At 34.4% G+C, this 12,822-nt stretch overlaps 2 protein-coding genes across 3 annotated transcripts in view; both read left to right on the top strand.

Moving 5' to 3' along the window:
- Nucleotides 1–5,160, top strand: part of LOC106663826 (mannosyl-oligosaccharide alpha-1,2-mannosidase IA-like) — a 206,641-nt gene extending 201,481 nt beyond the window's left edge. For both annotated transcript variants that reach the window (XM_014388920.2, XM_014388921.2), the window contains 2 exons: nucleotides 213–329; nucleotides 3,044–5,160. In XM_014388920.2, the coding sequence (XP_014244406.1) occupies nucleotides 213–329; nucleotides 3,044–3,169 (243 nt within the window). In that variant the 3' untranslated portion in view covers nucleotides 3,170–5,160. The remainder of the gene's footprint in view (nucleotides 1–212; nucleotides 330–3,043) is intronic.
- A 2,577-nt stretch (nucleotides 5,161–7,737) lies between these two features.
- LOC106663941 (xaa-Pro aminopeptidase 1-like) overlaps nucleotides 7,738–12,822 on the top strand; it is a 35,193-nt gene continuing 30,108 nt past the window's right edge. Inside the window, exon 1 of the mRNA XM_014389196.2 lies at nucleotides 7,738–7,859. Within this exon, the coding sequence (XP_014244682.1) occupies nucleotides 7,838–7,859 (22 nt within the window). The 5' untranslated portion in view covers nucleotides 7,738–7,837. The remainder of the gene's footprint in view (nucleotides 7,860–12,822) is intronic.

The raw sequence follows: 12,822 nt of genomic DNA on the forward strand, positions 1-12,822 counted from the left end.
TTGGACCTATTTGGTAAATAGAAAATTTTTTTAGTGGTAAAGCATTTTCAGTAATCCGATACTAATATTTTTTATTGGATCAAATTAGGATATAAGGAATGTCTATTATTCAAGTATGTATAAAAATACTAAATATGCATACTTCCTGACTTATGCTAAAGTCATCATGACATAAACATGATATTGCATTTATTACATTAATTTAATTCCAGGCATTGGAAAAATACTGCCGAACTCCAACTGGATATTCTGGTTTAAAAAACGTCTACCAGGACGAGCCGATTAAAGATGACGTCCAGCAGAGTTTCTTTTTAGCTGAAACGCTGAAGGTAAAATATTTTTACACTAAGATAATATATTTTTCTTTTGGTAGATTGGGGAGGGTTTTGGGTTCTACCGGCTATCCGTGATCCACACATGTACCTGTTCATATAGTATAACGATTTTTTCGAAGTCCTGATGAAGGCGATATATTCTGCCGAAAGCTCGACAAGAAATGTTGTTTCTGTCTTCCTGGCCTCATTCCCAATCTACTGAAAGAAAAATATTTAAACTGAGAAGGCTGATCAATCATCAAAGAAAATACTAAGATAATATATTGGATCATAAAATAAATCCGTAGTATGTGAGAATTTCAGGTAACTGTAAACAAATGAATCATGAACAATGAAGTAACATTTTAATTGCTTCCTCCCAGAACTTCTCAGGTTTTTGAGCAGAGTATGTGGTTTTTGCAGTTCTCAAGTGAAGTAAATTAATAGTCTTACAGAACCTGGAGTAAATTAAAATCAATGAGCTAAAGTCAGGTGAATAGATGGGTGGGGTAGCACATCCCAGGCAAGCAACAATTTCTGGCACGTGACACATTCTACAGTAAAATACCACCTCAAAAAAATAGGACTACCAACAAATGACCTGTTTCGACTGACTAGAAGAGACTGAGAAGGCATAACATATCTTCTGCAACTACCCCACAATAGCTAGGAAAAGGTTACAATATCAAAGAAAGCCATTTTTTGAGCCTTCTAAATCTAGATATCGTACCCCTGGGAAAGAATTCTCTACTTCATAAAAGAAACTAAAATTTTCCATGATATCCTATAGCAGTAATTGGCCCAATAGACAAAAGTGCTAAAATAGAAATCCCTACAACTCTGAATTTGTGCATCAACAGTTGAAAGATGTCAGAGTGCTTTCCATTTTCCAAATAAAACTTCCCTCTTCTGTTCAAGCAAACCACTTATAGGATGGTGCTTTCTCTTTAAGCATTTTCACCATCAAAATTTTTTTACTGTTTTTCCTTTTGCGGTAATAAAAAAAAAAAAAAAAAAAAACCTATGAATAAAAATTTTAATTAATCCCCTTGGATATCCCACTCTGAAGTACTATCGTGTACTGTAGGGTGAGAATGTGTAATCTTGAGAGTGAAAGTAATTTATTAGTGTGTGGTGAGACCGTTAATCGATATTTATTTAGAAATCATGAGATGCGGTCTGGTGTGATGTAGGTTTCAGAAAAACATTTTCTTTATCGTGCCAACGTTTCGATCTTTATTGAGATCATCTTCAGGGCCTGGGATTTACAAACATTGTTTACATATAACAATTACATTTTGGATGTGGAAAAGTGAATTTATACGATGCAAAATATGTTTTTTTATATGCAATCAAAGTATTTCTACTCACTCAAAGTGTTTGTCTTCTGTGTAATTGTGCCATTCTTGCGTGTCGTGTTGAGAGTGCCAGTGAGATTTTGCTATTTTGTGTTTATATACGTTGGATTTTAAACGGGTGGGGAAGGATGTCGGTATAGAAAAGACATTTTTGTATAAGGCGTCGGCTTCTTTGGGGTGAAAAGAGTCGACGAAGAGAAAAAATGTTTCGGCCAGATTATCCTTTCAGGATTATATAGAAAGGGATAAATAGGAAAAGGAAAGCTAAATTGTTGGGAAATTAGACTATGTGAAAAATATTTGATGTGTGAAATGTAATGTAATGATATATGTATGTTATTTGTATTGTATTTGATTAATGATATTGGCATAGCTGCGACTGAGTTTACATGTATCTGTTCTGTAATTGATGCTGTGTTTATCTCTGTTGATATAAACCATTTCTAAGAAATTACGTTTATGTTTGTTTTGTTCTGTGTGTAATACTTTTTGATTTTTGAAGTTGAAATTGTGTTGGTGTTCAAGATGGTGGGTAGCGAGTGCTGTAGGATTTTATTTAGGTTTTTTGCAATCATAGATATGTTGCTTTACTCTCTTGTCCAGATATTGGGATGTAAGACCGATGTAATTGTAAAAAAAAAAAAGTAATTTATTAGCGTGAATGGGGGGGAATGGATGTGATCAATGCTCAATTTGCAAAATGTACGGATATCGGTGTCATCACAATATGAAGTACTATGACCTTGGGACAGGAAACAAAATATGAGACAGTCGTGACAAACATGCGCAAAAAGAATAAAGATAGAACAAAGAATTTTCTGTTTAAAGGGCAGAGGGCCAGCAATGAGTACTTGATGTTTATAAGCCCATAAATAATACCTGCTACTACTAAAACTAAATAAACACTGCTTCAACATGAAGGATAAAATGATTATTCGAAGATCATGAGATGCGGTCTGGTGTGACAGGTTTTAGAAAAAGATTTTCTTTATCGTGCCAACATTTCGATCTTTATTGAGATCTTTAGGGCTCAAAGGGTTTGTTTTCTGCGTAATTGGGTCAGAGTGCCTCTCATCATGACACACAAGAATTACACAGAAAGCAAACACTTTGAGGCCTGAAGATGATCTCAATAAAGATCGAAACGTTGGCACGATAAAGAAAATGTCTAAAACCTACATCACACCAGACCTCATCTCACGATCTCCAGATAATCATTGACTAACGGTCACTAAACACCACACATTTCTACATGAGAAGAACGATGAAAGATAAAATAAAATTATTGAAAAATGCTATAGACTTATTTTACAACCCAATATATGTGTTTTAAAATTTCTTCTAATATTTAATTAATTTTTTTCCCAACAGTACCTGTACCTACTCTTCAGTGACGACAGCCTGATTTCCTTGGATGAATGGGTATACAACACCGAGGCTCATCCACTGCCAATCAAAGGTGTCAACCCTTACTATCGAGAACACCGGCAGACATAGCCTGCTCTCTAATTTTACTACATATATTTTAAATAAGAAAATCAGTAGGTGATTTTTAAAGGAAGAGTATTCAAATGGAAGTTTATAAAGTCATGGAGAGAAAAGTACCTCATTTTTATCATTAGGAATCTATTACGCCCAAATAGACAAAAATTGGGATTTTAAACCAATTTTTTCTTTTTTTTTGCTTTTGAGAATCTATGGGATCACTAAATTTATTTTAATTAGATACTTGAAAATGAGAAACAAGGTCGTGTTGATCATTGTAAATTAAAATTGTATTAATATTTAAAAATTGTAGCTCAATTCTTTAGATTGTTATAAATTTTTTCAGTTTTAAAGGGTTATACTGTATAAAATTGTGATTGATTTTATAAATGTTATTTAGCTAAGGCCTCAGTCTGTATATATTAAGCATTTGTATATTCTAAAGCACAGTTTCTGGCTTATGTTTACATCTTATACTGTTTATATAAAACCTGAATCAATGGTTGTGGTTTTTTTACAAATATTTTCTTCAAGTGCACTTAAGAATTTTATAGTTTATTTTGTTTAGTATCCTAAATCCAATTGCATTTAACCTCCATTTCTTCATTCTTTGACAAATATAAATATGCATTGTTTTTTCTTTCTTTAAATACTACTATGTACGTTATATTTTTTGTCTGTTAATAAAAGAGCAAAAAAGTTAAACAAAATAAAGACTGAATTACAGTTCTGTTTTATTAAATTTTAATTGAATAACAGTCTTTGTTTCCCTATTGTTTACATTCTCAGCTCGAAATATAATTCATTTTATAACTTAAAAATTCCTCTTATAGATCTGTAGAATTTAAAAAAATATATATGTAAATTTAATGAAGTTTTGAAGCAGGTGATATTTGTATTTCTGTACATACAACTACAGGCAGTGAACTATGATTTCTGTCCTGAATTACTGTAAAAATGTTTTTTTTTTTAATCTAAACTATTATAATAAAAAAAAACACTGGAAGAGAATTGATTCGTCCCAAACGGGAGCATTATAAAAATCAAGTGAAAATTGTTTCAAAACATTTATTGTCAACAAAATATACATTGCATATTATATAATTTATGCTGTATACTTATGACTTTGACTTTGATTCTTGTAAAATAATGTAATATACTTTCTATTTAATAATATTCGAATTACAATATATAAAAAAAAAGATTTGTTTTTATCATTTATAAAAGATAAAAATAAATAAAACCAATTGTATAGTATAATTATTGCGATTTGTTGTTGAAGTTTGTTTGATGTTAGTGTCAATTTATTTAAACGATTTTTATAAAGTGATTATTTCGCATAGGAGGATTAATGTAATTAACTCAAATTGTATAATGTACAAAATAAGAGAGTTGTGTTATTTATTCAGTGCGTACATTGTAAGAGAGAAAAATCAATGCTTCCTTTAAATGAACGGTAACATCGGTTACGATATAAGTGATTCCTAAATTTGATTAATGTAAATAAATAGGACTTTTGGAGAAAAATAAATTAAGACTGTCAATATCATAAAATAATTGAACAGCACTCGTTTTTCTTTTTTCGTATTACATATAAGTAATAAGGTGTACAATTACATGAACGACATGCATGTACATACAAATGTATGTGTATATATTGGGAATGATATAAATATATGTACTATATAAAATGTTAAGACATCTGACATTCAGATGCTTATAAAGAATTATTACATTTGTATTTTTAAAAAATGTAACATTTTTTGAGAATTTTATGTAACTTTGTATTACAAATTAATTTCCTTGTTTTTTTTTTGTTTTTTTTTGTCTGAAAATTATAAATCCGATCGTGTAGTCGGGATTTCAATTAGGAAATTTGCCCTCAAGGTTATTTGCATGTTCCTTATTTAACAGGTTTGTTTATTGTATGGTTTTGTTATGAAATTACTTTTGAATTTACATAAAATGAATTTTAAAAAATATATGAAGGGATTAATCATCAATTTGTTCATTTATTTGCTTTCCTTTTTCAATTTCCTATTAATCAGTAGTATTAATAAAACTAATACTGAGGGTGAGACAAGATAGAATTTCTAATTATAAATTTTCTTAGTTTAATTATTATAGTACACTCCTACAGTAACCCTGAAATGGAGGAGTTTATTCCGTCAGTTCCTACAATGTCACTACTACACTTAACATTTACATAATTACAATTTTTGTTAGTACTTTTAATTTAATTTTATAATTTATTATCTAGAATAACGGTACCGAAACTTTCTCTGTTTCTGGCGCCTTTAATAAATCAGAATTTTTCATCTGAGCCCCAAGTTTTAAAATAACGGTCGATCTCAGTGTGGTCTTTATGATAATAGCAGTAATTCATTTTCCATTTTCAATTCAGAAAAAAACACTAATATATCTAAACCTCTTGTTTTGTCTGCAATTTTATTTAATAAATAATCAAAATTACTAACTTTCTTGTGAAATTGAAAAACGTGCCTTTTGAAAAGTGATTCAACTCTTTCAACTCAAAAGTGACTCAATAGCAAAAATATAAAAACTAATAATTTTTGGGGGGCATTAATATCAAGTGCACAATTGCAGCTGTCTCGTTAACATCCATATTGGATTGGATGGCCGGCCTCCAGGGCTTTTTTTTAAATAAATATAAAAATTATATTTTTTATACAAAATTAGTGCAATGCACTTGAAGCTGTCCTCGGGGAGCCATGGTGCACAGTGCGCGCTGATTTAGAGTAAGATATTTAGTTATTAATGAAAGAAGAATACGCTAATTATCTATATAAGCTACTTTTATAACAAATTATTTAACAATATAACTATGGAAGACAAAAGAATGCCACATATTTATGATTATGCTGTTATTACATCAAAGTTTACACTGTTGATGAATTGATTATTGAATGAAGTTTTTGTAATTAATTGTTATTGCCGTGTTTGTTTTGGGAAGTTGAATGTTTGAATGAAATGTTAATTAATATTTATAGAATTAATAAATTTTTAATTTATTTGGACTATTAGCATCTCAGTGTTGTCGGCCAATTTCCTCCTTCTGAAACGATGTTCTTTATTAGCCTTCAATTAATTAAGGATTTTAGTTGAGATAAAAAAGTCAGTGTCAAGAGCAGGATTCGAATCCACGATCTTCAGCTAGATACACCACTGCTCTACCACTTGAGCTATCGTGACCTTGATCCATTCAGACACTAACTTCCCATCTCAACCCCACCTTTTGAATTTTCTTCTTGAGAAGTTAGTCTCCGAGTGGATTGAGGTCACAATAGCTCAAGTGGTAGAGCGGCGTATCAAGCCAAAGATCACAGGTTCGAATCCCGCTCGTGACACTGACTTTTTTATCTCAACTAAAAACCTTAATTAATTGAAAGATGTTAATTGGTCAAGCGGACCACGAAAACTAGTGAAGTTCTTTACTAGGATGCAACTTTTGGAGATTGTGCAATCAAAAATTGCTGCCCAAAAACCGCTCCAAGTGCTACCATGAATGCAGTAGTGCTGTACATCTGCAGAGGTCATCTTGTGAAATCTCTCCAAGTAGGACTTGTTCCTACCATGTTCCCCTTAGAACTTATGTGTTTTAAATTTTTTTATAATCTTTATTTTTTTATGAGCCAAGGAGATGATATATTCGGTGTATGCGTAAGAATTTGAAGTTTTTTCTTTGAGTTCTGTCAGTCAGATAAGAGATATAACCAGTAGTAGTAAAATAAAAACTGAAAAAAAAATGCGTCCGTTTCCAATTAAGCGATTTTCAGAGCATTGGAACAATCAATAACATTAGATTTTGAAAAAGGCTGTCAAATTTGAAATTTTTGTAAAATAGATTGAAAAAGGGGATATAAAAGCATGGGAGTCAATAAATAGGGATATTTGTTTAAATAAAATCTGAAATGTTTTAGGTAGTGATGGAAGAATACTAAACAGAGCGAAAGTGTTTAGCAAGGGTGGGTGTAGGTTTGTTGGGGCAACTATTATGCTAAAGAAAAACAGAATGAGGTGAGTGAGACGTTTAAAATGTGGGTTATGTATTTTAAGGTAATAAGAAGTGAAAAAAATAATGAGCAGTAGATTTCATTAAAAGGATATATTTTAAAACATTTCATGGGGTTGAAAAACTAAATGACAATTTTCGGTGATCTAGACGAGAAGGAAATGGAGTTTTAGTTTGGGTGGAAGAGGACATTTTTAAACGAAATGCAAATACAGGCTCCTAGAATTGTTGATAAAACCTGTAAATATTCACATGTTTACCTTATTTTGTATAATATTTTCTAGAAATATTTAAAATGAATTATAAATAAATTAAATAGTTTAAAAATGTTTTGCCAGTACAGAGATTAATTAGAGCAGGTACGTTTTTTTTTACGACAGGAATAAAAATTTGACCGTAGCAGTGTTTTATTTTCTTAATAAGAGTCCTATTTAGAATCATAAAGCCTACAACTATGTAATATGTGGCAAAACATTGATAAAATTAGTAAAGTCGTCCGCTTGGCTCGGGTGGGGGATCACTTTTAGCTTCCCTCGGCCGCGGGAGACCAGTCTTGACACAGGCATCGCACCAGACGCTTCAACATGTCAAAATTTGATGGTGCTAAACCGAACTGAACACTAGGGACATCGACTCTGGCTGACAACATGAAATCAACCCTCGTACTTTGTAAGTCAGAGGGAAAGTAGACTAAATCGCTGTTGTGTTCTCTTTACCAAGCAAAACTATCGTACTTACACTTTGTCTCGTTAATCTTATATAGGGTTTTAAAGGGAAAATTGATGTTTTGCTGCCTAGTTTACACAGAAAATAAGTTCTTTTAAAAATAACAATTAACACGACTTAATTAAGCTTAAAGATTTTTGATACATTCGCACGCACTTAAACAATGCATGAAAAATTAACAACAATGTAATCATGACTTAAGAAATACTGCTTTAAGATAAAGTCAGCTTTAAGCTTTGGTGAAGTTAACAAGATGAGCTTTTTAATATATGTTCTTAATTCTAGAAAAGACTTATTCTGATTTATTTTTGTACAAGTATGTAAATGTTGTGAATGTTTATGTCGGATAAGCTTTAAATCATGAAAATTTTAGTGAGAAGGCATTTCAAAAATGAACCCAGATTTAAAATTTTAGTATTATTTTTGGGTTTAAATAGATTTATGCGCTTTTTTAACAGAAGCCAATGTTTGTCTTCATCAACGGCTTCACTCGTGCAATTATCCGAATGTCTCGTAAATTTATCAAATTTTAAAAAACCGGAATGAGGCATCGGGCCAAGGGGAAAAAACACAGCCTAAGCTCTAGGTCAATAATTTCGCTTTCCTGTTTCCACGAGTGGCACGAGGGATATTTTCGGAGTGGGCCACAATCCCGCGTCCTCGTCTCCGTTTTTACTCCCTGCCCGTTCAAACAGAAACGGTCCGAAGCAAAGAAAACAAAAAGAAAAAGTAAATAAACTGAGAAAGTTCCAGAACAAGAAAATCTTGTCAGGAAAGCTGGTCTATTTCATCAAAAAAGACAACTTCCGGTTAAACTTGACCGAGATAGGTAAATAATTATAGATATAAAGAAACAGTTGTCGTCACTAATCTTCTATGATACGAATGTTGATGCTCGGGGAATTTGCTTTATTTTTTCGTTTCGGACTCAGTGGCACACATCATCAGCTCTGTGCATGATGTTTTTATGGCAATACTCTCCTGGAAGTTATGCTAGGGTCATGATGTTATCTTTGGTATAATTGGAAATTCTAAAAAATCCTTATTATGCATATCGTCTTTGTTTGGTCGTTTTAGGTTCATTTTCAGCAAACCTGTGAGGGGTTTCATTGCGGTACTCTCCTGAAGCTGGTGTCAAATACCATTCTTACGAGCAACTTTGTTGTCTTTTGAATTTTATACTATAAGATTAGTGGAGAAGTAAGTAGTGGCCTGGGTTTTTGTTGGCCCTGAGAGCCGATGGTCGAAGTCTGTAGAATGATGCCGATGGTGGATGCAGCAGGAGTCGGTAGCGAGTGAAGGGACTTGGGCAGCGGACAGCCACGTCAGCTGTTTAGAGTGCGAGAGATGATGCTGTGACCACGTCTCTTGCTGCAGCTGGTGCTGACGACTTGCTTCATTATTAGAATTGAGATCTCGTGAGTTCTTGGCTGCAGCGTGGAAAGCGAAACCATTGTTGAAGCCGCGGCGACACCTAGAGGAAACTTGTGACCACAAGTCGTAACCCTAGGATGAAAGGTGTAATAGGGGGATGGATGACGGTCTTTAACTCAAGGGTATCGACTTCTTGCGGTGTCAAGGACGAATATGATTTGTCTGTGTTGACAGTAAGGTTGGGATACGAAGTAGGACGCTTGGTCAGTGGTTCGAAGGATTTTGAACTGGAGTGAGTCCATACCAGTAGAGAGATGTGGATCAATAGGAATAGTGGAGGGTTTGATGTTCTCAAGCAATGCAGCCTCGAGGCTTATTGTACATATCTGTTGTTACTACAACTTATTTTCCCGGATCAAGTTAGGCATCTTAGGTTATAACACCATTGAGAGGTTGCTTCGCATTCGAAGATGGGTGGCAGTTTCTTTTTTCTCTTTGCATAGCCTGCTATATGTGGTCATCGTTGAACGGGGATGAATGAACCAACCCCGTATTGGGTTGGTTTGTTTTCAGTTGCCAACCGATACTCTATCACTCCTCTGATTACTCTGTTTAATGAAAGTTAATGTTTTGGTAGTATCGAGGGTAGCAGTTAGTTCATTATCGTTAAGTTGCTACGTCTGGCTCTTCTGAAATTTTTCTATTTCTCTTTTTGTTTTTTGTGGGCCCATTCTAAAATGGAAGATCTTATAATTTGATCTTGCTTTCACAATCTGGGCCTATAACTGTCCTTGCAGATTCCCTTCTGGTCAGTTTATCTGCTTGTTTATTACCCAAAATTCTCTGGCACCTGAGATATTGTTGGAGTGTAATGTTTTGTTTGGTTTTGAATGTGTTTCATAATCAACGAAAAGATCCATTGAAACTATAATTTACGTTTTCTTTCAAATCGAACTGATGAAGGATAATCAGGTAATCATTGATTAGCTTTTTTAGTTTTATACAATATTGCAGTGCCCTCGCTGTTTTGATCTGTCAGACGCGTTCACTTCTTCACATTGTGTGGATTTTCTACAGACCCAAAAATCGAGATTATAGCAGACCACGAAGATCGGTGAAGGAGAAACGACGAGATCAACTCGATACCTTATATACGACGAGATACCTTAAAAAGAAATTTTACACCATACAAAATAGTTTAAAATATGTGCCATTGAAAGAAACCATAGTCGAATTGTGGAATAGCAGGGTAATAAGCAGGGTGAGGCAAGACATTCTCGAATTGGTGTCAAAACGCAAACGATGGACGCAGTAATTCAGGCTAGTGGCTCATCATCAATCTTGCCGTCAGCTTGCAATGTTGGGCCCATTTCCAGTGAGAGTCTCCGTCAGCTTTGCCGTTGTCAATCTGATCCTGACTTCTACTTTTTGAAAAAAATTTCTTGTCTCCTCCCCTTTGGTTGACTTTCTCCATGCAAAATCCCATTTTGTAAGGGTTTTTTTCGAGAAGGCATTTTTTTTAAATAGGGATGAAGGGCATTTATTATACTCTTTTGGTAGTGTAATGTCATCAGCAGCTTCTTTGGCCAGTCGGTTCGCTTCTTCATTGCCTTGGATTCCGACATGTGCTTCCACCCAAAGCAAAGCCAATTGTTTTCCAGCTTCAGTCAGAACCCCGATATCTTTGCATCACTGTCCATGGGTTCTTCGGATTCCTTATTGATCTGATTGCCACCATGCTGTTTGCATGGATAATAATTTCCTTGGGATATCCGCTTGTATGCATCTGACCAGCGTTAATCCACATCGAAGCCTTAGAAATCGCAGGTTCTTCCGCTTGGTTATTTGAGCAAAATCTTTCTAGTCAGTACTTTCCCGAGTGAATTTTTTCGTTTCTGTGATAGACAACAAATGAACATCCCACGTTTCCATTCTCTTATTTGCTTTCGTCGGTATATACGACGAAAAAACATGTTAATTACATTTTTATCTTCTATCCATGAATCAATAGATGAAATATTTCTAATTTCAACCGTTTCAGCAGAATGAGGACATAAGCTGAAATGCACTGGTCATATTCATCTTCCATGCTTTCCATTATAATGTTTCCGTGGATTATTTCATAATTTTTGCTAAGTTGCTCGACCTTAAGATCGATAGGAATAATTAGGCAATTAGGCATGTCGCTTCATATTAAATTGTTTTATAGCTCTTGATTATTTTTACGGCAATAATCTTTTGAACTCGTTTTAATGTCTACATTGTTCGTGACTCTTAAAGCCTTCACCCACTTTGGTCGTTCAAGCAGAAATACATGCCATCAATGCTTGTGTCCTGAAAAATCTTGAAGAGAGGTTACACTGGCAAAAAAATCCTCTCCCTCAAAAAAGATCTGATAGTCAAGCAGCCATTAAAGTATTAGCATGTAAAAGAATCACATCAACATTAGACAATGAATGCATCTAAAATCTCCAAAAACTGGGGAAACACAACAATCTGATGGTTGGGTGCTAGGGCAGGGGAATTTTGGATAATGAGAAAGCAGATAGTCTGGCCAAAGGAGGATCTGCAAGACCATACATAGGCCCCGAATCTATACTTGGGATAACAAAAACATAACAACAAATATAGACTCCTCGATCGCAGAATGGATCCAAACAAAACAAAGGGAGAAGTGGATAAACTCTAGCGGCGCTCGACGCAGTAAACTTAAGATGAAACAACCCTCACCAAGACTGGCAAAAGCATTGGAGCTGCAAAAGCATCCAAGCTGCAATTGGACAAACAGGGGAGTGATTAGACTACTATCCGGTCACTGGCATCAGAGAAAACATTTACACAACATGGGTATATACAACGATGATCCCATTTGCAGATTTTGTAATAAGGAGGAGGAAACAGCCATCCATATCATCTTCGAATGCGAAGCAACAGCTCAATGGAGGTTTAACCTAACGAAGGAAAAAACTTAGGGAATCAAATTGCAGCAGCGACACCAATGACCTGATACTTCTAAGGAGAAGGATTGAGTCTACAATAAGTCAAAAGGCTGCAGTGCCTGGGGAGCACAAACCCCGCTTCCTAGTAACCTTTTTTACCATACCACCATACCATACCAAAGCCTTCACCCATATTGGAAACGCGTAGGTCATCATTGGAAGAAAAGCCCCGTCATAGATGATCCTGAGAGCCGCCAATACGTTCCGGCACGCTTGGATAGAGCATGTACCATTTTTATTGAAGATTCTGCAATTCGTCTAATATGAGATTTCCAATTTAATTTACGGTCGATTAGAACACCCAAATAGTTCATTTCCCGCACACATCCCTAACCATTCCTACTCGTATTTGTTGTCCTGAGTTATCTCCTGCAGGAAAGTTCCTACGTTCAATGTTGATGTAGCTGGGCTATTTCTGCCTCTTAGAAGAATCTAAAAATGCCGTGTTAACTAATATCAATTTGACATCAAACAAACTCTAATTCAACTTAATCGTTCTGCACTATGGGACTTTTTACTTACGAAGGTACAGT

The sequence above is a fragment of the Cimex lectularius genome, unplaced genomic scaffold (genome assembly GCF_000648675.2).
Source record: "Cimex lectularius strain Harlan isolate CLEC.00 unplaced genomic scaffold, Clec_2.1 scaffold136, whole genome shotgun sequence".
NCBI classification, from domain to species: domain Eukaryota; kingdom Metazoa; phylum Arthropoda; class Insecta; order Hemiptera; family Cimicidae; genus Cimex; species Cimex lectularius.